Here is a 23958-nt window from a genome sequence, read left to right on the forward strand (position 1 = left end):
CGATCTTTTTAAATTTAAAAATAACCAAATAATAAATAACTATTATGAAATCTCTAAAAATAAAAATTATATTTTCAAATTTCAAATTTCAAATGATATATATTTAAATTATTAAAAATCCGTTTCATATTTAAATTTTTAGATTTAAAAAGACGTATATTTATACTATTAGAAAACCTATTTTAAAAGATAATTTATCACTATATTTAAAATTTTAAATTAAAAAAATAAATTTTTAAAAAATAATATATTTAAATTAGATTTGTTGTTGACAATTTAAAAATAATTGAATTGATCTTTTAGTTAAATTTAAAACTTTTGAACAATTAAATAATTTTTAAATATATATTATTTTATAAATAATTTAAAATTAAAAAATATTTAATATGTTATTTGTAAAAAATTTTAAAATTTTTTTACGTATCAAAAAACTATCTACCTTGTAAATCTTCACATAAGCAATTTTGTCAAAATTTTATGTATATTTTAATATGATATTATATATGATATATAATGTATTTTCTTTATATCTATTTTTTTATTAAAGGATAAAAACAAAGTTAATGGATTTCAAATTCTTTATAACTATTTTTTTATTAAACTTTCTTAACCACTAAGCAAAAAATTGAAAACTTCTTTGTGCCTATCTTAAATGGGTAACGTGTTCAAGTCAAGTGTATATTAATAAATCAGTCTTAATATGCATGCACCCATCAGCAGCTCTTCTATGTTCCAGTGTCATTCTTTGACTTTTGAGTTCATAGGAAATTTCCGAGTGCGAGGCTACGGAATTATATATTTTTCGTTTTACTAAAAATAGTTTTTTAAAAATAATTTTTAAAAATTAGTTTATTTTTTAAAAAATTTGATTTTTATTTTTGTTGTGTGAATGTTCATCTTAAAAAAAAAATGTATATTTTGAAAATTAACGACGACCCAAAATGATTTCTACAAAAACCACAGTTTTAATGCCCTCCCCTTTGAGTTTCACATTTGCCACCAATAAAAATTAGACAAAAAAGGAGAAAATAATAGTAATTTTTAGCTAGCTAGTTAAGCGTTAATGGATAGTGATAGCAATATGGATTTTGTGAAGCTCGTTGGTGGCGTTGCGCTAGTAATTTTGTTTCCATCAATAAGAGATGCAGCAGTTCGATAAATTTTGTGCTTTCTCCATTTCTACTATATTTTTGCCGAATTTTCAATTTATTGATGCTATTGATCAATCTAATTTTTAAATACGATTACTTTGATAGGCTTTCGCTGCGAAAAGGTTAAGAAATAGCAACTTGGTGAAAGTCTTAACCTTTGACCCGAAGTAAAGAACACGCCAGCAAGAGGACCACTAAAACCAACGGAGATTCAATTACAGTTTTGAAGTACACAACATTCTGTACCAAGAGGCATCCAGGGGAAAATGAGTAGCATCTTTTCCAAGTTTTTAATTACCATTTTTTTGCTGTTGTTACTGTCATCAAATTGTAGTGGGATAAGAGATGGAGAAGATCAGAAAGCTGCCAACGATACATGTGTAATGCGTTGTAGCGCCGCCAAAGATACACACCAGATCCAATTAAGATTCAACCATTCGCATGGGAAAGTTGCCCCCATAAATCTGGATGGTAAGTATAGTTTTAGTAGTATTTCATTACTAGTTTGTTTATCATTCATCTTTGGATTTTATTCTATTCTAAGTAGCGTAAATGCCTAAACCCTAAAAAAAAAAAAAGGAAAGAAAGAGTGCAGTAATTCATAGCATTTTATTTGATCATCTGCCGGTCTTATTGAATTTTAATCAAGTTAGAATTTGATTTTACAGTTTAGTTGTTGATTTGCTTTTAATAATTTTAATTTTAGTTTTTTATCATTTATTATTGCTTTGTAATAATTTTTTTTGACGAGTATTAAAAGAGAAGTCACAAAAACAACATGTAACTACATCTTGTATTCTTACATGGATCATATATCTTTTATTCAAGAAATTATTACCAAAATGGATCAAGGTTTTCAAAGTGTTATGTGATTATATTATTATTATTTGAAGGTTTTTGTTCGATTTCCAATGAAGCCGGATATACCTGTTACAAGAGTACAAGCTGGAATTAATCCAGAAACAACAGTCAACTGATTTATTTTTTTTTAATTACCCTTCCATATAGAATGAACAAAAGCACAATAGTTTTGAATGCTAAAAAGTACTGATTGCACCAGCTGCAATCTTTTAGGACCCCAAATGTTAATTTTGTCTGCTATCTTCCGTATAAGGGGGTCACAATGTTTATCAGTTAGCCTACCAGCGATTAAGGGTACACCTAGGTAACTAACTTGCAGCTGGCCAAGCTTAAAACCTGTTGTCTGTTGAAATTTGAATGTCCTGCAGCTGGCATAAAAGAGCTCGGTTTTATTGCTATTGAGTATGAGCTTAATTTTGTTGCTGAATGAATGTGTGATTAATTCAAAAGATCTCACAAAATGAAGCTGCTGAACATTATTGCAGATCATTATCAAGGTTATGTGGCCATCAGAAATCTGAGTCCAAAAAATTTACCAATTCTTTGTACGGTCACAAATTATGAAACTGCATTTACTGCGGAAATCAATGAGCTTATCAGGAGAACCAATGCGACCGTAATTTGTGCTCTGCCTGCGAAAGATAAAACAACAATGGAAAACGAATCTTCAACGAGTTACGTGTCTCGCCATATGTATGACATCACTCACCAAATTGCTAGTCTACTTGGCAATTACCAGTGGTTAAAGCCTGGAACGTTTGATGGAGACGAGTTGGACAGAGTTAGTGACTTAGACATCGTTGCTTTCAACTTGAATAGCCGTCCAACGCAAAATGCAGGTGGGATTATTCAAATGGCTGCTACTTTATCCTTTTCCACATCCCGGCCACTTAAGTATTTTACAGAGTTAAGCATCGCCGTACTAGTAAGAGCGACTCCCAGGCAGTTTGCTAACACAAGTCTTGACGAAAACCACATGGAAACACATATTACTGGGTTCTGGGTTGATATTTTTAAAGCAGCTGCTGCGATGATGGACGTCGATATCACCTATAAACTGGTTCCGTTCAACGGATCTGATGATCAATTGCTGAAAAAAGTTGCTGATTCGGTCAGTTTGTTCTTTGTAGTCTGTTCTCTTTTCCAGCTCTGCTTGTTTTCAGTCCTAACTCTGCCATGATGTAAAATTTACAAAAAATTGTAGGTAAAATAAGGAATTAATAGAGATAAAGTTTATTAATTTTAAGTCTTTTCAACAGCTTCGAATATACGAATCTTAAATGGAATTATAAGAGAATCAACCACTTGATTAATTAACTAGCTTAGACTTGGTCTAATAGTGATTGTTATGATGTTACCTCTCTTAAAAAAAAAAAAAAGATTACAAAAATTTTCTATGTATTATCAATTAGCAGTTGACTGATTGAAATTTGAATTTTTTTTTTTTATGTACATTGAAGACTTACGATGCAGCCATTGGCTTATCAGTAATTACAGAAGAACGATCCCAGCTTGTAGGATTCTCATATCCCTATTTTGGAGTAGGACCGGTGCTAGTGATGAAGAAAAATCTTGAATTGAACCAAGTTTTTTCATTCATGATCCCTTTCACCATCGAGATGTGGCTTACCATGGCATCTATGACTGTTTTCACTTGTTTTGTTATTTGGTTAGTTGAATGTAGAGGTGGTAATGAATCTGGTGATTTGCCTTTTAGACAAGTTAGAGCTATCTTCTGGTTCCCTTTTGCGATTCTCTTCTACGGAGTACATAGTAAGATATAATCTATTGTGGTTAATTTTAAATTTACATATTTTCACCTTGTTCTTGAGTATTTTATATGGATAACATCACTTACAGTTACCACACTACATTGTAGAATACAAGCACCTAGAAATTTAACCCCGACACTAATAGTAGGGTCCTTAGCTGTCTTCTGCTTCTCTTTTGCAACTGGTCTTTACTCCTTACTTCCTATTTCTTACAAAGTTACAATCTGCCACAAAATACATTAGTCTAGTATCCTCCTCTCTACCCCATATATATATATATATATATATACACATACCTCCTTCAATTTTCAATCTTCCCTACCACTATCTCATTGCATTTACTTGTTTGCAAAGCTACTTTAACCTATACTTAGAACACCCTTCATATTAAAACATGCAAGTGCATTTTTATATGCTTTCTATATACTCATGCATATGCATTTGGAAGGCTCAAAGAGTCATATAAATTTGATTCAATTTTATAGCAAGTTAAAAATTCTAATTAGAATTTGGGGGTATAAGGCTATCAGCACCGAGTATTGTCAGCCCATTTAAAAGCACTAAACCCATATTTTTAAGCCTACTACTACATAAGGGGCTTTCTAATGGGTTTTTTCTAAGAAGAATCTCAATTGAAAGACTATTGGGAGTAATTGAGGTTGTTGAATTTCTGAGATTTGAGTGCATATATCTGTTAATGAACATTGGCTAATAGGTCTCAAACACCTTATCTGAAAAAACCTTATCTAAAAGCCAATTAGACAATATCAGGTGCACTTCTTCTACACCACTTATGTTTGTAGGACTGCAACAGATTTCCGTGGAAACTGAAAGTTCTGTCCAATAAGATTGAATTACTGATGGACAAAATAAGGATGTCCATGTTTGCCGTTAAAGTAGTATTATACCACATCTAATAAACATCCAATATCCTGTAATCTTATATTTAAGTTGGATCCCTACACTTATAACAGTTTTGAGTTGGATGTTTAATATGGTATCAGACCTATAGGTCCCTCCACTTGCAATCAATTAGTTTTAAGTTGGATGCTTATCATTTGTAACTTATTGGTTATGAACTTTCAAAGGTGTGTGTAAATACTAAATAGAACGTAAATAGGAACTTTTGGCATGGCTTGAGGAGTGTTCAATAATGGATGTTATAGGGAATGGCTTCTCTGTTGTGACTCTGTTTTTGAGTTTTTCTGGAACCGGTTTTAATTTGGAATGGGAAGGCAGATATGCACTTTGCTCTGTAATCAACTTGTTATGTCTAGTTTATCATTGCAATTGTGATTGAAAATTATATTGAAAAAGTTGCAAATTACAATTTTTATATTGCAATATCAGCAAAGAGAATAGTCCAAGAATGAAGTTATGCTAATCAGTTATTCATAAAATTTTCATATTGCAGGAGAATCACCCAGGAACAGCTTAACCTATTTTGTGCTTGCCCCATGGTTATTACTGATTCTGGTTGTGGCTTCAACCTATACAACGAGTTTTACTTCCATGATAACAAGCTCAGAGACTGAGACATCTTGCTTAGATATAGAAGATCTCAAGAAAACAAATGCTATTATCGGTTGTGATGAGGATTCTTTCATCTTCCAGTTTCTAGTGGAGTACCTTGGATTTCAACCAAAGAATATCAAGAACTTTACTCAATCTTCAATCGATGATTATGCGAAGGCTCTATCAAGAGGAAATATAAAGGCTGCCTTTTTTTTAACTCCTTATGCCGATATTTTCCTTGCAAAATACTGCAAAGGTTTCCAGTCATGGAAGCCAGCCCGTAACCTACGCGCTTCTGCAGTTGTAATATGAACAATGCTCTTCAGTTCTTTTACTGGTTTTAGTTAATTAACCTTGTTAATGTATTGTTCAAGCGTCCGGCCATGTCTTTTAACCATTTTAATATTGTATTACAGGTGTTTCCACGGGGTTCTGCTTTAGTTTCAGATATGTCAGAGGGGATGCTGCGATTAATGAGCAGCGGGAAATTCAAGCAAATGAAGGAAGAGATGCTATCTTTTGCGGATTGTTCGAGTTCAACGATTGATGGCACCATAAAACGAGGAATAGGACCGGGGCCTTTCTCAGGCTTGTTTATTTTATCAGGCGGGGCATCTGCAATCGCAATGTTAATCACTGTGGTTCGTCCGATGAAAAGACGTTGGGAGAGCTTCATTCAGGGAATGTTGATGGGTAGAGGACTTTGGGTGTGGCTGACAACTCTGTTTTTTCAAAGCCAGAGGAGAAATGAGCTTCAACTATCAAGCATAAGCTCCACTTCCCAGACACAACTCAGCAGCTCTTAGCATATATATTATCCTGTAAACTAAGTACTAGTAATTAGCTATCAAACATATATATATATATAAAAAAAAAAAAAAAGAATCCAGGGGTTAGATTTCATTTCCCTTCGCTTTGATTAGCATTATTACACGAGTTGCCACTGGTCCCTGGACCCATATGATAAAGGAGATGTGAAGTATATAGCTTGCATGTTTGTCAATATTAAGTTTGTGTATCTCCAGAATGTCTCTGATCTATGGGATGAATAACATCGTGAACTATATGAAGCAAAGAATAATTCCGGGGAAGAGGATATAGTTTCAGAACGAACTGCTGGCTAAGTGCCGGCTGTACGTCTGTCAGCAACCAATAAGAATAAAGTCAAACCATATAATTTTTCTTATTAAATAAAAGATCGAAACACCGAGAAAGGTTTAATGTTGACCCAAAATTGGTTCTTCCATACCACTTGGCTTACAAATTGGTTCCATTTTATGGCTTTTGTGACAATTGGTGGAGGAAGTTACCGGCAATGTCAGTATCAATTTTCTTTCGAGCACTCTATTTTTTTTAGTCCTGCAAAGAAGATTTCATAAAGAATCTATGCTACGATGGACCCACTGAGGCCTGGAAAGATTCTTATGGGATTTGATTATGATTTCGAAAAGTTTTTTTCTCAAAAACCATTTTTACAGTAACTCCTAGTCGAGCCAAATAAGCCTGTGGCAAGTCAATTTTATCAAGAACAAGCAATCACTCTACATTCTCTGTCCTAAAACCCTTTCTTTATTTCAATTCATCAATATTCTTTTACCAACAGAAAATTTAAAATAACCAATAACATCGAGAGTAAGACTGATAAGATTTTGTAATTGTAGTGAATGATAGGTTTAGGAAAAATCAAAACTTTTAGAGATGAATTAAGAAAGATATGAACAAATCAAAATTTCTAAAGATAAATCAATAAATATATGGATACAAATAATACGAAATAATATGAGATTTAAAAAAATAGATGAAATTATTATCTTTTTATAAAAATGAGTAATATAAAAAAATAAAAAGCTACTATCTAATATGATTTTTTATTTGATATTTTAGACAGTCAATTTAAAGGTGTCAAATGAGTTGTGTTGTGTAAGCTGATACAACTCATTTAAATATTAGTCTATATTTTAATAGATCATGTTGGCTCAGCATTATTTTTTTAACATATCATGCTAATATGACACATAACAGTTAAGAGTATGGTCTTACACAGCACATAGCCCGTAATCTTGGGTCGTATCTTGCCTAGTGCAACATTATTTTTCGTATCAAGCTAGGCCAAGCACGGGCCCATTAATAATTTTTAAAATTTTAATTACTTTTTAAAAAAATTTTCATCTATTATTATGAAAAATAACATGTAAGAGATAATAAATATAGAATGAAATAAAAATAATACATAATTTACATGGTTCAACAAAATATATACATTCACAAAGATGAATAACCGAATCCACTAAATAAATATATTGAAATTACAATTCTAATTTTTTTTAAAAAATACACATCATCTATTCAATGTCCAGTAATTTACATATAACTAATATTTTATCGACAAATCCAATATTAGAAGTAAGTGAAATTCTAGAAAAAATTTATGATAAACTAAATATTAAAATTTTTTTATAAGAAAAATATTTTAAAAGTATATGATCTAACAGTATTTCTTAAAATTGTTTTATAATTAGATAGTATATCATTTTCAATTAAATTATTAAAACATTCATCATCTACAAAAAACTAATGATTACTCAAACCACATTAAAAAGTTAGCTAATTAATTACGTCAATTATTTTGTGAAAAATCAAATGTACTTAAAGACCCATTAAAATGCTGACTAAGTGTAGTTTATGTGAGATCATTGGAAGCAATAAATGCAATCTCGTGTTTTTCTTATGTTTTTTAAGATGATCAATCCCTCTTGTTTTTTAACTAAAATCTTTTTTATATATATGTTATAAGTTTTAGGTTTTGTTCATATAATTTTGAAAAAAAAGTTAATTTATTTTTATATACATAAATTTAAACAAATAAAAATAATTCGTACATCGAATGGTTCGTAAACTATTTAGAAATAATTTATTTATTAATAATTTAAATATTTAATAAGTAAATTTATTTAATATAATTTTATTATATAAATTACCAAAAAATAAATATAATTTCATTAAAATATAAAAAATAATATGAATACACTTAAACGCCAAAACCCATTTATAATAGTTATGGGCTAATATAGCACGACATATTTAGGCTTGTATATCATGTCATGCTAGCCCATATGTCACGTGCTAGTACTGGTCTTTAATAGGCCGTGCTGTGTCAACTTATGGGTTTAAAAACTTTTAATCCAACGTGGTACACATATATTTATCATATTTGGCTTAATCCAATTATTTAATAGCAGATTGTGTTAAGCATAACTTGTATCAAACCTAATTATATCGTGTCATGAGTCATTTGATCTATTTGATAGCTCTAAGTTGATTATAAAACTATAGAATATAAAGCTTAATTTTTTGTTGTTGTTGTTACTGTGAAGGCTTTTGTTTCAGTTGCTGGCAGTATAGTGGTAAATTTTGGCCCCGTGCTAAATTATGGATGGTGGTTGGTAAAGAAAAAAAAAAGACAATGGATTGAATGGAATTTTTTGGTTCACGACCCCTGTACTAGAGAGATTTGGCTTATAATGGCGGCTATGACTTGTATACACCGAATTTTGTCTAGGTCTAAATCTTATTTTCAAGTTATGTTTATTAATATTAAAATTAATAATTAATTAAACATATTGATAAAAACTAATTTTAAAAAATAATTTTTTTTAAAAAGGGGGGGACAATGGTGCCGTAAACCCATACCTTACCCTTGGTAGCAACTACCCTAAGACCCTGAATCACCTACTCCTCTACAATCCCAAGCCATACCCTAAACCTTCACTAGCCACCACCTACTCTGCCCACTATCCCAAAAATTGGCCCCTTAAAGGAACTATTCCAAACACCAATCCCTCTCACCCCCAGCATTCTACACCTTCTTACCCAGTGCCCAGGCCTTCGTTCGTGTGAGACTAGACCCCCATTCGACCCTCACCAAGCTCCAAGCTCTCCTACGCCTAGAAACCCCAAGTCTCCCACACTCAAAAAGCCCAAATCTCTTGGACGCCCAAAAACAAACCTTGTACCCAAAAACACCCAGCACTTATCAGAAAGCAAACAAAAAAAATAAAAAAATTAAACAATCACAAACAGTCCTCCCCGTATGGAGGAACCATCAACACCAAGCCCCTAAAAAAAATTGAAACTTTAAATCTCGATCTATGCCGATCGGGGCTGTTCCTGGCATAAAGAATATTAGATCTAGAAAGAGCGTGTTAAGGAGAATTTTTGCAAGGTTTTAGCACTTTCTGACCACCTGTGGCGACACTAGATGGCAACTAGTGTGGCGGCACGGGGGCTGGACGCCAGACGTTGGCAAAACCTTTGGAGCTCTCTGGAGCTCTAAAATTTTTTTTAGTAGAAAAAAAGAAATGAAGTAAAAAAAATTTTAAGTTTTATATCGGGTTAAAGAAGCCTGAAATGATGCCATTTTAAGAGGAAAGGAATCGCGTATACCCGTGCACATGACCCAACCCAAGATCTATCGATCTAACCCAACAATCTGCTTCAACCAACCCTCAGCCAGTTCAATTGAACCGTTTATGAAACCGTCATTTTTTCAGTCCAGTTGAATCGGAGTTGACAGAACCATTGATCGGTCCGGTTTAGATAAATTTTTTTTATTTTTTTTATTTATTTTTTATATATTATTTTTAGTTAAGCATGCTTAATTTTTTTAGAATAAATGTTTATTTTTTTAATATTAATAATAATAGTAAATAACAATAATAATATTAAATAAAATCTAAATTTTGGCATTTTTAGATTTCATTAAAAAAAACTTAAAATAAAACCTAATAAAATAACTAAAAATAACAATAATAAGAGTGGAAAATCATTTCAATTTTTTTTAATTATAATAAATTATAATAAAACAATAATAAAATAAATTAATAAATAAAAGAGTGTAATAACCAAATATGTTAAAAAAAAATCTTTTAAAAAAATGATAATAAGAATAAAGTGATAAAATTTTTTTTCTTATCTAGATGATGGAGGGAATAAAAATCGTCTTTTAAAAAAATATAATTTCGCCTAGATGTTAGGGAATTATTAAATAATAATAATATATAATATATAATATATAAATTAATAATATTAATAATAATAATTTTTTATAAAAAATATATATATGAAAATTTTTTAATTAATTTCCAAAAATTATAAAAATTAAACTTACTTCAAAAATTTGTCTAAATGTTGAAGATTTTTAAAGATATTCGCATTTTCTTTAAACCCTAAAACCTTCCAAACTTTAAAACTAAAATTCTAAACCTTTTAAACCCTAAAATCAAAATCATAAAACCCTCTAAATCCTAAAATCAAAACCCCAAAATCAAAACCTTCAAACACTCCAACCCCTAAAACTAAAATCCTAAACTCTTTAAACCCTAAAATCAAAATCCTAAACTCCAAACCTTAAAATCTAAACCTAAACCCTCGGAACCTTAAATTTCAAAACCATAAAGTCGAAGTCCTAAAATCTAAACCCCAAAGACTTGAAACCTCAAACTTCCAAACCCTTAAAACCTTGAAATCCAAAACTCTAAAAACTTCTAAACCCTTACAACTCTCAAATTCAAAATCCTAAATCCTAAATCCTTTAAACATTAAAATTTGAAACCCTAAACTTTAAATTTTAAAACCCTAAAACATCGAAACCCTAAACCTCGAAACCCTAACCTTAAAATTAAAACCCTAAAACCATAGACCCTTAAAACCCTAAAATTCAAAACACAAAAATCATTCAAACACTAGAATATCAAAAACTTAAAAAACCTAGACCTTAAAACCCCAAAACCTTAAAACTCATAACCCTAAAAATCCACCAAGACCCTAAATTTAACCTAAACCTTAAATTAACATGTAACCCTAAATCATCATCAAACCTTAAAGCCCTTCACCCAAACTCATGCCCAAAACCATTCTAAAATTCTAAGGATATGTATGAAAATCTCATGTGAAGTAATTTATTCCCAAATGCCACATACAAGATGGGATATTTAAAAAAAAAAATTCATTAAGTTTTTCGTACAAATCCTTAACCCACGATAATAATGAGATTAAAATAAAAAATATGTACACTGAAATCTTAAATATAAATAGTCGTACCAAACTCTACCAAATACTAGGGAGTTAGGGTAGTTTCATTATATTTACGAACCTAATTTTAAGTTGCATTTCATCACCTTGCATAACATCTATTAGCATACATACGTCATCATGTTATTGTTGGCACTCATTTTACATTTCTCTATCGTTAATTTTTATTTGCAACCTGATAACATCATCATTTACTTTCTCATATAATTTTTTTTTACAAAAAAAGAAGGAAATATGTATTTTAAAATTGTTATAAAATAACATTATGAAGGAAATAATTCTTGATACTCTGCCTAGATATTGGAGAGTCACCAATAATTATCTTCGATAAAGAGTGTTATTTTCATTTTAAGAAATATTGTATTAAATCTCAAGCGAAAAATGTTACTTTAAATTTTACCTAGATGTTGGAGAATTTTAAAATAATTCTTTAACTTAAAGATTTCCTCAATATTCCTAAATAAAGAGTTTTAGCAAAAATTTATTTTTTTAAATAAAGGAAATTAGTATTAAATTTCAAAACAAAATCATTTCATCAAATACCGGATATAGTGCATGATTAATTGATACCAATTTATAGGCGTTGTGAGGGTGCTAATCATTTTCCACGCATAATCGACTCTCAAACTCAAAATCTATTTTTGTAGACCAAAAATTGTCTTTTAATAAACTTTAAACTCATTTTTATAGTTTATTTAAAAAGATAAATTTTAGGTGGCTAATCACACCTTCAAAAAGATTGTGACGACTCCTCCATTTTATCAATTTTAAAATTTTTTACGTCTAGTGATCTCAAAACTGTTACGACATGACTATCTTCAATAATCTTATTATCCGGTTCATTGAACTGATAACCGGTAATGAATCTACCGATTCACCTTCTACACTAGTTGGAACTGTATTCTGCTTCCCTTTTCCTTTCCTCTTCAATTTAGACACAGTAGGATGGCCATACCAACTTATCTGCATATACTTCATTCTGAGTTAATCGAGCATATGATTTATTGTACAATCAAATCTAAAGCTATTAAGAAGAAAAATAGTGGATTTGTAATCTAAGTGACTCTCTTTGGCAAATTTCCTATTTTCTCTGTGATTTGCATCTGTTCCTCGTACTTTTTTGGTGTGTGTGTGTCTCTTCATTGGCTTCAGACATGTCCGAGGTGATTCTTTAAGTTAAAAGGAGGCATGTGAAATGCAACAAATGGAGGAAGAAGGTTTTCCTCTTCAAACTGTTACGACTCCAGGAATTGGAGCAGGGCCTTTTACAGGTTTGTTCATTGTGTCAGGAGATGCTTCAGCAAGTGCATTAGTAATTACAGCCATTCCAGAGGACTTTGGAAGTGGCTGAAAACTCCATCTCTCATAACCACAGGAGAAATCACCACCTCCAACTTTCAGCAATAAGTTTCACTACTCAAATACAACTTACTGATCAACAACTCCTAGTATATTTCCCTGTGTAATTAATTATAGGTCAATTCCTTATGGGCTTAAGCCTTTGCTGTTGCCCTCCATGACAAAGAGTTTTGGGCGTTCCCGTCCAATGGGAATTATTAGTATTAATCAATGTATATATATGAAGAAAATTAAAAAGAAAAAAAATCTAGTAATGTGCTAAAGCATGATATCATTGAAACAAACAAATATATACTAGATTCGTTTTTTTTTTTTTTTTTTTAATTATTATCCTATTGGGTTCCACCTACCAAATATAAGAAATGGGGTTTTGGGCATTGATGACCACGTTTTGCATGTAATAATATCAACAAGATGACCATACAATGTTAACATTAGTCCAAAATCATGATATATATATATATATATATATATATATTTGGTGGCAACCAAGGGCACCCGCCCTAAATCATGTGGTTTGGCAAAACAATCTAAAATCATGACAAACAAGAATACAAGATAAGGCTTCCGGTGAAATTATTTTTTGTTGGGGACTTCTCTGGATACCTTAAAATTTTAAAAATTTTATCACAAACCATTTGCTTGGTACTAGTTAGATACCCTATCTTTTAAGATTGGGAACAGGTAATAATAAGTCTAGTAATTTTGCTTCACATTTTCTATGACTAATCACTAAAACATACCTATTTATGATCCATATAATGAATAATCAACACATTTTTCAATCTTTAATTTAATTTTTCAAATTCACTTTCACAATTTATCATTTATTAGGGTTTTAACAAGAATTAGACTTTGAATTTTCTTTCTACAAGTCATTCTGAATGTGAATTGTTCATTCATTGAATTTCTGATAAGAGCCACTTTCTACGATTATATATTTCTCTAGTTATATATTATTTTTTGTAGATAACATTAGTGGTATTGATATTAGACGAGATTAATATTTAATAGACCTATTCATAGATTGAAAGGTGGGTTTTGACATTCAAACTTAACTCAATCTGATTTAATTCATTATTTAATGAATAAATAATATTTTATCAATTTAATTTTAAAAGTATATAAAATTTTAATACTCAATAATTTTTTTAACAATAATAAGGTCTATTCCAGCTCCACCAACAGGGCTTTAAATAAAAAAATTTTAAAAGCCAACCGGGTAACTTGATTGGAACCGATTCATGAACGGATCGAGTTTTCAACCTAATTGTCAAACTAATATTTTTTTTTTATAATTTGGAGAAGATACATACCCCCTGAATTTAGGTTGTTTTCAATAAATCACTTACTTTTTTGGCCAAATCCATTAACGTACTCTGAAAATACCTTATTTTGTTTGTTTCATCCACGATTGAATTAAATAAATTTGAGTGCCGGCAATCACGATACAAGCAATCTAAGAACTCCAATCATTTTTTCACAATAAAAAGTTAAAAGAATTCATATTGCCAAGTTGCTACTAAACTATCTATTCGCCTGACCGAAACCCGCCACCAGAAACTCTTCTACCACATTCAAACAGGGTGTTTAATGTAAAAAAGATTGCTTTTTCAGTTATTTTATATAATCTATAATTAGTATGTGATAAGCAAGAACTTGAAGATATAGTCGACAATTTTTTATATTAATGTTGATAGGCCGAATAAAGCATTGGATAGTGGCATATGCTCGGAATTATTGAGAGTAGGGTTGGGGGGGGAAGGGAGCTTAGGGTTTAAGTCATAGCATAATAAGGCTTGTTGTGACCGGCAGCCAACTAATTAAAAGAAAAGAAAATTTGGGTCCCTTTTTTTTTCTTCTTCTTCTTGAAAATCATTTAAATGATGTCAATTTGATGTGATTTGTCAAAGCCATCGTTCTTGGAAATGCTTTAACTCAATTTGGTCACTCCTTCTGTCTAATTTAATTGATTATCTTGGTTTGTTCATCCAATTTTCAATCTTAATATTCACATTGGACTGTTAAAATACATGTATCATGCATGGGCTATCTTACTAAATTACTTATGTATGTCTCATTAAATAATTTGAAAAAATTGAAATTGTATAAAAATATTTTTTTTATCCTTAAAGCTGTAAGAAATTGAATTCTAGTCACTGAAATTAAATTTTTTTGTCACCAAAGTATTTTTTCAATTGTTTTTTGTTTTGTTTTACTTTGCTTAATTACATCTTAGCGCATAAGCAAGACTTCCATTCTTCATTATCATGGTGCAATTGTTTTTCACATAAATTTTGGGGAAATCTCCTAGTCTTTGATTACTTGAGTGGATTGACCCTTGCGAGATGGGTAATATTTAAATATTCAACATATAATTAGCACCATTGCCATGTGTTTGGACTTTGGATTAGACTTGGAGAAAAATAAAGAAAGAATAATGGTGAAGTCTATGAAACTTTGGATGGATTACGAGGAACCCTTTGAACTTTGCATTTTTTGTTGCAGAAAGTTCCATTCAAATGGCTGCTTAAACAATAAACAATAAACTTAGAAATTCCAAGTCAATATGAAACCTTAAGCAAACGCCATGCATGCCAGCCCTTCTCCAGAAAGCATGAGGAATGAAAACCTTCAAAACGCTATTTATAATGATTTGATGTCCCTTTTTTTTCCTTTTTATAGCTATTTCCTATTCTATTGACGATTGATTCTCGAAAAAAAAGGGGTAAATTTTGAAGTAATTAAGTTCCCTAATTAATCTGTTTAGGGAATAAAAGCTTTTACTTTTCCATATTACGAAGTTGAAGTCTCTTCATATAAGACACCATAACTGTCACATGGACTGCAAATTGGGTTATTGAAGGGAACTTCTCAGAGAAATTCAGCGAGAAATTTCGAAGGGCTGACCATCATATCATAAACCATATTATTTAATTCTATTAATGATTCATAAAATCAATGAAAATTTATTAATGTAAAGGGGCTGAAAGAAAAGTGGTGGGACCTCTAAGCCACCAGGGCAACAGAAATCCGAATTGTTTATTTTGAAAAAAAAAAAAAGAAAAATCACCCCAAATTTCCAGAAGCTTAAGGTGAAGGAAATCTTGCAAAGTCCTGCCATTACAGAGTAACGTGCGTGGGACTTGAAGTTTTTTCAATTCATTAAATTTTATTTCTGCATCAACCATACCACAATAAATGTCATTTGGATAGGGCGTGCTACCCACTCCAATAGATATTAATTTTATCAATTGCAAATTTGCGATATTACAAAAATTAGAACGATAGAAAAAAAAATTAAATCAACTTGAAATATAATACAATAATAAAAACAAAAATAAAAAATATAGTAATAGTACCCTCTGTCGTAACGATTTTATGTTCGTCCGATGAATTTGAAAAAAAAAAAATATTGCAACCAATATTTTTTGGCTAGGTACGATTAACCACTTATTAAAATTTATTCTTTTAATAAAATTTTAAAATTAATTAAAATTTATTAAAAAGATAATTTTATGGTCTGCGAAATAATCTGAGTTCGGGAGTCAGTTATGTGTGAGAAATGATTAGCACCCCCATAATGTCCGTTTAAAACGGTACCAACTAACTATATGTTATCTATTGATTTTAATAAAAAACATCTTATTTTCGGTGTTTGAAAAATAATTTTCTTGATTTCTTTTGTTTATTGAAATTTTGATTTTTTCTTATTTAATGTTCAAATTTTATTCGAGAAAAATAAATTAGAACTTTTTTATCGAAATAACTCTTAAAATATTCTAGTACGTTGGTAACATTAGAAGAACTTTTTCTCACATAGAGATTTTTTAGGCATCGCTTCTCAGAATATCTTAGAATCTCATCATTGTATATTCAAATTTACTTTTCACAAAACTTATTATGCATGCAATGCATAATGCTAATATGTTAATGCATGTATTTTATTTTTTTTTTAGAAATTTTATTGATTTTTATTTATTACATTATTATTATTATTTTGAAGAAAAGATGAACTTTTATTATATTAAAGATTTTTTATAAATATTTCAATACGTCAGTAATATTTAAAAAATATATCTTCTCACCTAGGGATTTCTTAAAGCATCTCTACTCGAAATACTTTTAGAATCTCGTCATCAGATAAAATTTCTTTTTTTCTCATTTTTTATTACTTATTCTTAATTTATTAGTTAATTTTTATTATTTAATTTTTTACCAAGAAAAAGAGAATTTTTATTGTATTAAAATTTTTTTTATAAATACTCCAATGCATTGGTAGTATTTAAAAAAAAAGTTCTCATCTAGATATTTCATAAGTATCACTACTCGAAATACGTACGAATCTCATCGTCAAATAAAAATTTCTTTTTCTAACACTTTTTATTAATTTATATTATTAGAAAGTTTGTTTTTATTATTTTTAATATTTTTTAAGTTTATTTTAAAATTAACAAAATTATAAAAAAAATTTTAACTACATATTTTATCATTTAATCTAACAAATATAAATATTTTAATATGCATAAATATTAATAAAATAATATATAAAAAATCAAAAAAAAAATTTTAACTGAACCGGATCGGTCAATGGTCCGGTCAACACGGGTCTAGTCAATTCGACGGTTCGACAGTTTTCACAGTTCGAACCTGTTCATTAGCGGTTTGATACCGATTCAACTAAACCGATCTTAGGCTGAGGCAGAAGCTGATCAGGTTGCGCGAATCTAGGGTGAGATCCAAGTCTATGCGTGGATCCTTCCTGATCCAAAATGGTGTTGTTTTGGGCTTTGACTTTTTATATAAAGTCAACTTCTTTTCAAATTCATTTCAACTTTCTTTCAAAAAAAAAATTCTCAACTAAAAAAAAAAATACTTTCTAGCGTTGCCAGAATCTGACCCCAAACTACCCCATTGGTCACTGCCAGTGGTCGTCGGTGATCGAAAAACGTAAAAAAACCCCCCTAAAAATTCTACTCAACCTCATCGCTCTAGATCCAGTCTCTTTTTTGTGAGAAATTGCCTCGATCGACGTAAATCAGGGTTTAAAGTTCCTGTGTTCTTTCTTTTTTTGTTGTAATTTTTGAAGACCCATAATGACTTTCATTTTTTTCTTTGGTGCAAGTGGCTTTTGGGGCTGAGGCTCTTCCCTATGGAGAGGATTGTGTTTTTTTATTTTCGTTTTTTTTGGCAAAAAAATTTTTTTTTTATTTTGGAAACTTTTTTTTTTGCAGGGTCTCATCCGTTTCAATGGCGTTTTTGCAGCTCTATTTATAGAGCAAAAGGAATATCAAAATCTTAAAAAATTTGAGATTTTGATCACCTACGATTAGGGCAGCCACAGGCTATCAGAATCGCTGTCGGTGGTTGTCAGGGCTGCTGGCAGTGCAACTGTAGGCAACTGTCATAATCGCTGCCAGAAAAAAAAGCAAAAAAAATGAAAAGAGAAAAAAAAATAATAAAATAAATAATAAAATGGTACCTACGGTTGCCTCTCTTTGCCTATATCTGAGAATTAGGAATAAGGCAAAGACAAACAAACAATCATTTTATTCGAAAAAAAGAAACATTGAGCATAAAACTTTTTTTTTTAATTTAAAAAGCTCATCTAATCAAAGGCTCAACAACTTTAAAATTTATCATCTTAGGAAAGCTCTTTTAAGTAGAGGCTCAACAACTTTAAAATTCATGTTGAAAAAGCTCCTCTAAACAAAGGCTTAATAACTTTAAAATCTATCTTGAAAAAACTCCTCTAAGCAAAGGCTCAATAACTTTAAAATTTTATCTTGAAAAAACTCCTCTAAGTAGAGGCTCAATAACTTTAAAATCCTCTAAGCAGAGGCTCAATAACTTTAAAATTTTCATCTTGGAAAAGCTTCTCTAAGTAAAGGCTCAATAACTTTAAAATTTTCATCTTGAAAAAGCTCCTCTAAGCAAAGGCTCAATAACATTAAAATTCTCATCTTAGAAAAGCTCATCTAAGTAGAGGCTCAATAATTTTAAAATTAAACTATTGAAAAATAACTTCGAATATTACTATAAAAAGGTGACTTAATCTCAGATATCACCACTAAGAAGATGTTAATGACTTTGGATATCACCACCGAAGAAAATGTAAATGATTTTTTAACACTTGGATATCACTATTGAGAATATGTGAATGACTTTGGATACCGTCACCAAAAGAAACTTGGATATCATCTTTAAGAAAATATAATTCAAGCTTTAACACTCGGATATCACCACCGAGAATATGCAAATGACTTTGGATATCGTCACTAAGAAAATGTAATTCAAAATTTGACACTCAGATATCACCACTAAGAATATGCAAACGATTTCGGATATCACCATCGAGAAAATGCAATTCAAACTTTGGCACTCGCATATCACCACCGAGAATATGTAAATGACTTTAGATATTGCCATCGAAAAAATGCAATTCAAACCTTGACACTCGGATATCACCACTAAAAAAAGGCAAATGACTTCGGATATCATCAATGAGAAAACATAATTCAAACCTTAACACTCAAATATCACCACCAAGAAAACGTAATTCAAACCTTGATACTCGGATATCACCACCAAGAATAGGCAAATGACTTTGGATATCACCACCGAAAAAATGCAATTCAAACCTTGACACTCGAATATCACCACCGAAAAAAGGTAAATGATTTCGGATATAGTCATCGAGAAAATGCAATTCAAATCTTGACACTCAGATATCACCACCGAAAAAAGGCAAATGACTTCGGATATTGCTACCGAGAAAATGCAATTCAAAACTTGACACTCGGATATCACCACTGAAAAAATATAATTCAAACCTTGATACTCGGATATCACCACTGAGAATATGTAAATAATACTTTGATACTCGGATATCACCACTAAGAAAATGTAATTCAAACCTTGACACTCGGATATCACAATCGAGAAAATACAAATGCAAATTCAAACTTTAAAGTTGGATATCACCACCGAAAAGTTTTAAAAATATCTTGAATATCACCATCAAGAAAATGAAATTCATACTTTAATACTCAGATATCACCACCAAGAATAATGAAAAAAAATTATTACAATATTTTTCTTTAATGTTGCCAATTTCACTAAGTTAATAACTTTTTTACCAGTTAGATTGGTCTTAAAACTCTCATTTTATGCCATCTCATTGAAATTCTTGAAAATTTTTTATCTCTTGAATATATTTTTGCCTCTTTTTTTTTCTTTTTCTTCTTTAATGTTTCCAAAATTGGTGAACACCATTACGAGGTAAATGAAATGCAAATGTCTTTTCCAAAAATACTAATGCACACATGCTTTATCCATGAAGGACAAGCTAATGATGCAAATGCAATGTCAAAAGGTTCAAATGCTCAAAATTTTCTTTTGTTAAAAAAAACCAAGTCGAGATACACAACTGCCCAAAATTTTTTTTTTTCAATTTCTTTCAAATCTTAATCTTTCATCTTAATTCCAAATCTTTCTTTGCTGCTCACTTTTCATCAATTGTGCTTTTTTTCTTCACAATTTAGATTTCTTGACTTTTTTTTTTCATTTTTCATCTTCAAATCAAACATGCATATAACCAATTCGAACTTGATGAAAGGAAATTGAAGAAAATAAGCCATCAAACTATGGTAAAACTTAACTGATTAAACATACTTTTGTATTAAAATGTGTTTCCCATAGTGCCCCTTATTTTTCTCAAAGTTTTTTTCTTTTTTCTTAAAAATATTTTATTTTAATAATAAAATTCTCACAAGAAACTGCCTTAGTCAACCTTTATGAAACAATGTGACTCTTAAGTCTCTAAAAGATGGTGATCATTATTATGCAGATATATGAACAGAATGGTAATTTTAACTTTTCAAATGGCTTGGATAATTAATTATCAAATTGAGGTCTGCAACTTGATATGAAAAATTGAATTTTTATCCAAGCTCAACAACAAATTCTTTTTGAAGGTACTTTTATGGTTAAATCAGATTTGATACCCTTTTAGTATCACAATATGGTATTTTTAATAGATGTCCAGACTAGCTGTGATAAATTCAAGGTCATATTAGTAAAGATCAATATTTTTTATCTCAATCATTGGTTGCAATGAGCTTTCATGTTACAATCTCATTCTTGCTCTAGACTACCCCTTTTTTTTTTTGTTTTCACCCTATAGCTTTACTTTTCATTTTTCTTTTTTTTTATTTTTTCTTTTTTTTAACGATTTTATTATGCACTCAAGTACTCTTATGAAAGAAAAAAATCTTGTAAAAAAAATAAACAAAAGTGAAGTTGGTCACAAGGATTCTACAAGGAATAAATTCTTCAGTTCAAATGACCATGTTTGATCAAAATAGACTTTTCAAGGTATGTAACATAAGCCAGGGTTTGAGGTTCTGAAGGAATGGATAAATAGGCCCAAAACATGTGTGTGAAGGTGATTAGACCAAGGATCATTTCATACCATGTAAAGGGTTTTCTTTTAGATATTCTTCCTTTTCATTTCTTCAGTCATAACATTCAATCATCTCATTCTTTTTTCTCTTTTTCTTTCTTCTTTTTGTTTGTTTTTGCTTCCACTTTGGCTTTTTCTTGCATATGTTCAAAACTCAATTTGTTTGACATCTGCCTCTACAACTTAAGGTATTCTTCCTTTGTTATCAAAAAATGACTTCATCAGATGAATTCTTCTTTGTATTTTTCTCTTAATGTGAAAGGTAATCCATGATCAAGGTTTATTTAGGAAGAATTCACTAGGCTCAAAAGGGTAGCAAATGGATAATTTTTGTTTATGAAAGGATGAAGAAAAATGACCTTTTGTCATATCAAACCTGATCACTTGTACTGATGAGTGATTTTTAAAATTTATTTTTATCACCTTTCTTTTCTTTTTTTTCTCTTTTTTTGAGATCGTTTAAAAATCCAGAATGCACGATGTAACCATCAATATCTTTTATTTTCATGTTATTTTTTTTACAACTCATATGACAACTAATCTTTGTCTTATATCAAGTTGAAATGGTCTATTTAGGTCCCAATTGTGTACATCATCACCAAATTAGATAGTGGCATGAACTTGATAATTTCAGAACAATCATTCTCTTTTTGTAAACATGCCCCCTAGATAAAAAGGTGCGTTATGTATTCGTGGCTATGACTTTTTGTTTGAAGCATAGTCTTGACACCTATCAACTCACCAATCATCTAGATAAAAAAAGCATCATATTAGTTTGATTTTTAAGAAACTCAAAAAGTTTTTCCAAATTAATCGTTTTAGTATTTGTTGCCTTAACGATAAGTATCACAAAGTTCAGACTTGTGTCTTTTGGGGCAGTAAGATTTTTTTCAAGTGATTTTTGGGACATGGAAATATTTTATTCAGATAGGTTCATAATAACGACCACTAATTTTTTTGAGACTTTTTATTATGACGAGAAAAAATTTTTTTTTATTTTTTTAAAAACTTAAGCCAAAAAGAAAAAAAGGATTCTCTCAATTAACATTCAAATTCAACTTTCATACAAGTCATGAAGTTCATATGTATGTCTAATACATAAGTGAAAAAGGAAACAAAAGGGGCACACTTTTTATTTTGAATCAATCCACCTCTTTGCAACACTAAATGAAGTATCCATCATTTTCCAAAAACAACCATAGAATCATTCTCCAATTCTTTATCTGTCCATCGCATCAATGCTTTAACACCTTTGGTATACCTCTTTTCCAATATATCAAGGTAGAGAGTTTTTAGCAACACGATGATCACTGTCAGTTTTAAATTTTATTTTTTCATCTTTAATGAGATCTCTAATCTTGTATTTTAATACGAAATAGTTCTCTATTGAGTGACCCTAATTTCTATTATGGTAATCACATTTTGCATTAGGATCATACCATTTTGGGTAAGGGGGTTGAAGGGGCTCTAGATGCATAAGTTTTAAAAGTTGATTTTGGATAAGTTGGGGTAATAATTCTGTTTAAGATATGAGAATAAGATCCAAAGTGATTCTTTTTTTGATATTTTTTGGGGCTCTCGGACCACTACTTGGATTGGATTTTTGTTTTGATATGAAAGGTACAGTAAAATGGTTGTATGGATAGTTGAGAGTCTAAAAAGATGATTAAAAATAGGGTGGATAAACTGATTGTTGTAGTGGTTGATACGGTTGACAAGAATAAGGGATGGATGTAACATTGTTTATGGGAAGATAATGGGTTTGGTACATAAATGTAGGATGGAGTGAAACTTTCGAACTGTTACCCCATATAGTTCACTGCTTGAGCTTCATTCTCTTTCTTTCTGAGGGCTTCATCTTTTTTTGCTCTGTTTGTCTCTCATGCATCGAGCTTGTCATTTTTTATGGCGTTCTCAATAATCTCACTTGATATCACCATATTTGTAAAGTTTTTGATTACATTGCCTATCAATCTCTCATAGTATAGTGCTTTTAAAGTATTTAAAAAAAAAACAGTTATTTTTTTCTCAATGAGAGAAGGTTGTACTTATGCGACTATATCCATCCATCTCTATGCATATTCTTTGAAGCTCTCAGTTGCTTTTTTTTCCATACTCTGTAAAGATAAATGATCTGGAGCTAGATCCATGACATGCTGATATTATGTAAGAAATGCCATTGTGAGCTCTTGTCAGGAATGAACGAGTCTTATCTAGTTAAACATATCATCTGACTATAGATCTTGTAAGGTTATCTTGAAATACGTATCTTAACAACTTTTCATCACGAGCATATGCCGTCATTTTACGACAATACATAATGACATGAGTCATTAGGTATTTTGTGTCATCGTATTTTTCAAATTCAGAGACTTTAAATTTAGGTGGAATGACCGTGTCAGGGATCAAACAAAGCTCGATTACATCCATAGAGCCATAAAAATTCATTTTCTTCATGGTTGTAAGTCTTTTTTCTAATAATTTCATCTTTTGTTGGGCACCGATATCTTCTACTTTTTTGAGTGTCTTTATCTCTATCTTTTTTTTCTCCTTAAGATCATCCAAATCAGGAACCAAGATTAGCTCGGGTGGTTTTTTCATCATAACAGGATTGATAAAATTTTACAATTATCCTGAAACAGGTGTGTATGTCATTTCTGGATAAAGACTGAAATATCCATCGAGAGTATATATTTATACTCTAGTTCCTTGAGAATGTTGGGTTTGTCATGGCTTAAACCTTGGT

The 23958-nt window shown here is 30.4% G+C and overlaps 1 protein-coding gene across 2 annotated transcripts; it reads left to right on the forward strand.

Annotated features, from left to right (window-relative positions):
- Positions 1 to 714: 714 nt before the first annotated feature.
- On the forward strand, positions 715 to 6202 carry LOC111292546 (glutamate receptor 3.5-like). Of its 2 annotated transcripts, XM_022884980.2 has the most exons (6): positions 715 to 1117; positions 1257 to 1622; positions 2498 to 3123; positions 3473 to 3785; positions 5199 to 5602; positions 5716 to 6202. In XM_022884980.2, the coding sequence occupies exons 2-6, from the start codon at positions 1418 to 1420 to the stop codon at positions 6103 to 6105; spliced, it is 1938 nt and encodes a 645-aa protein (XP_022740715.1). In that variant the 5' UTR covers positions 715 to 1117; positions 1257 to 1417; the 3' UTR covers positions 6106 to 6202. The 2 variants fall into 2 exon arrangements, with proteins under 2 accessions (XP_022740715.1, XP_089622690.1); XM_089766564.1 differs by having other exon boundaries at positions 715 to 1622.
- The last annotated feature ends 17756 nt before the right edge of the window (positions 6203 to 23958 follow it).

This window comes from Durio zibethinus, chromosome 10 (assembly GCF_047325235.1).
Source record: "Durio zibethinus cultivar Kanyao isolate XHJ-2024 chromosome 10, ASM4732523v1, whole genome shotgun sequence".
NCBI classification, from domain to species: Eukaryota; Viridiplantae; Streptophyta; class Magnoliopsida; order Malvales; family Malvaceae; genus Durio; species Durio zibethinus.

What these genes read in the sequence shown, in the direction of transcription:
- LOC111292546 (XM_089766564.1), top strand. Translation starts at nt 1,418, where the DNA reads ATGAGTAGCATCTTTTCCAAGTTTTTAATTACCATTTTTTTGCTGTTG. An exon ending in TGAAAAAAGTTGCTGATTCG is followed by an intron (nt 3,124 to 3,472) that starts GTCAGTTTGTTC and finishes TGTACATTGAAG; the next exon opens with ACTTACGATGCAGCCATTGG. An exon ending in TCTCTTCTACGGAGTACATA is followed by an intron (nt 3,786 to 5,198) that starts GTAAGATATAAT and finishes TTCATATTGCAG; the next exon opens with GAGAATCACCCAGGAACAGC.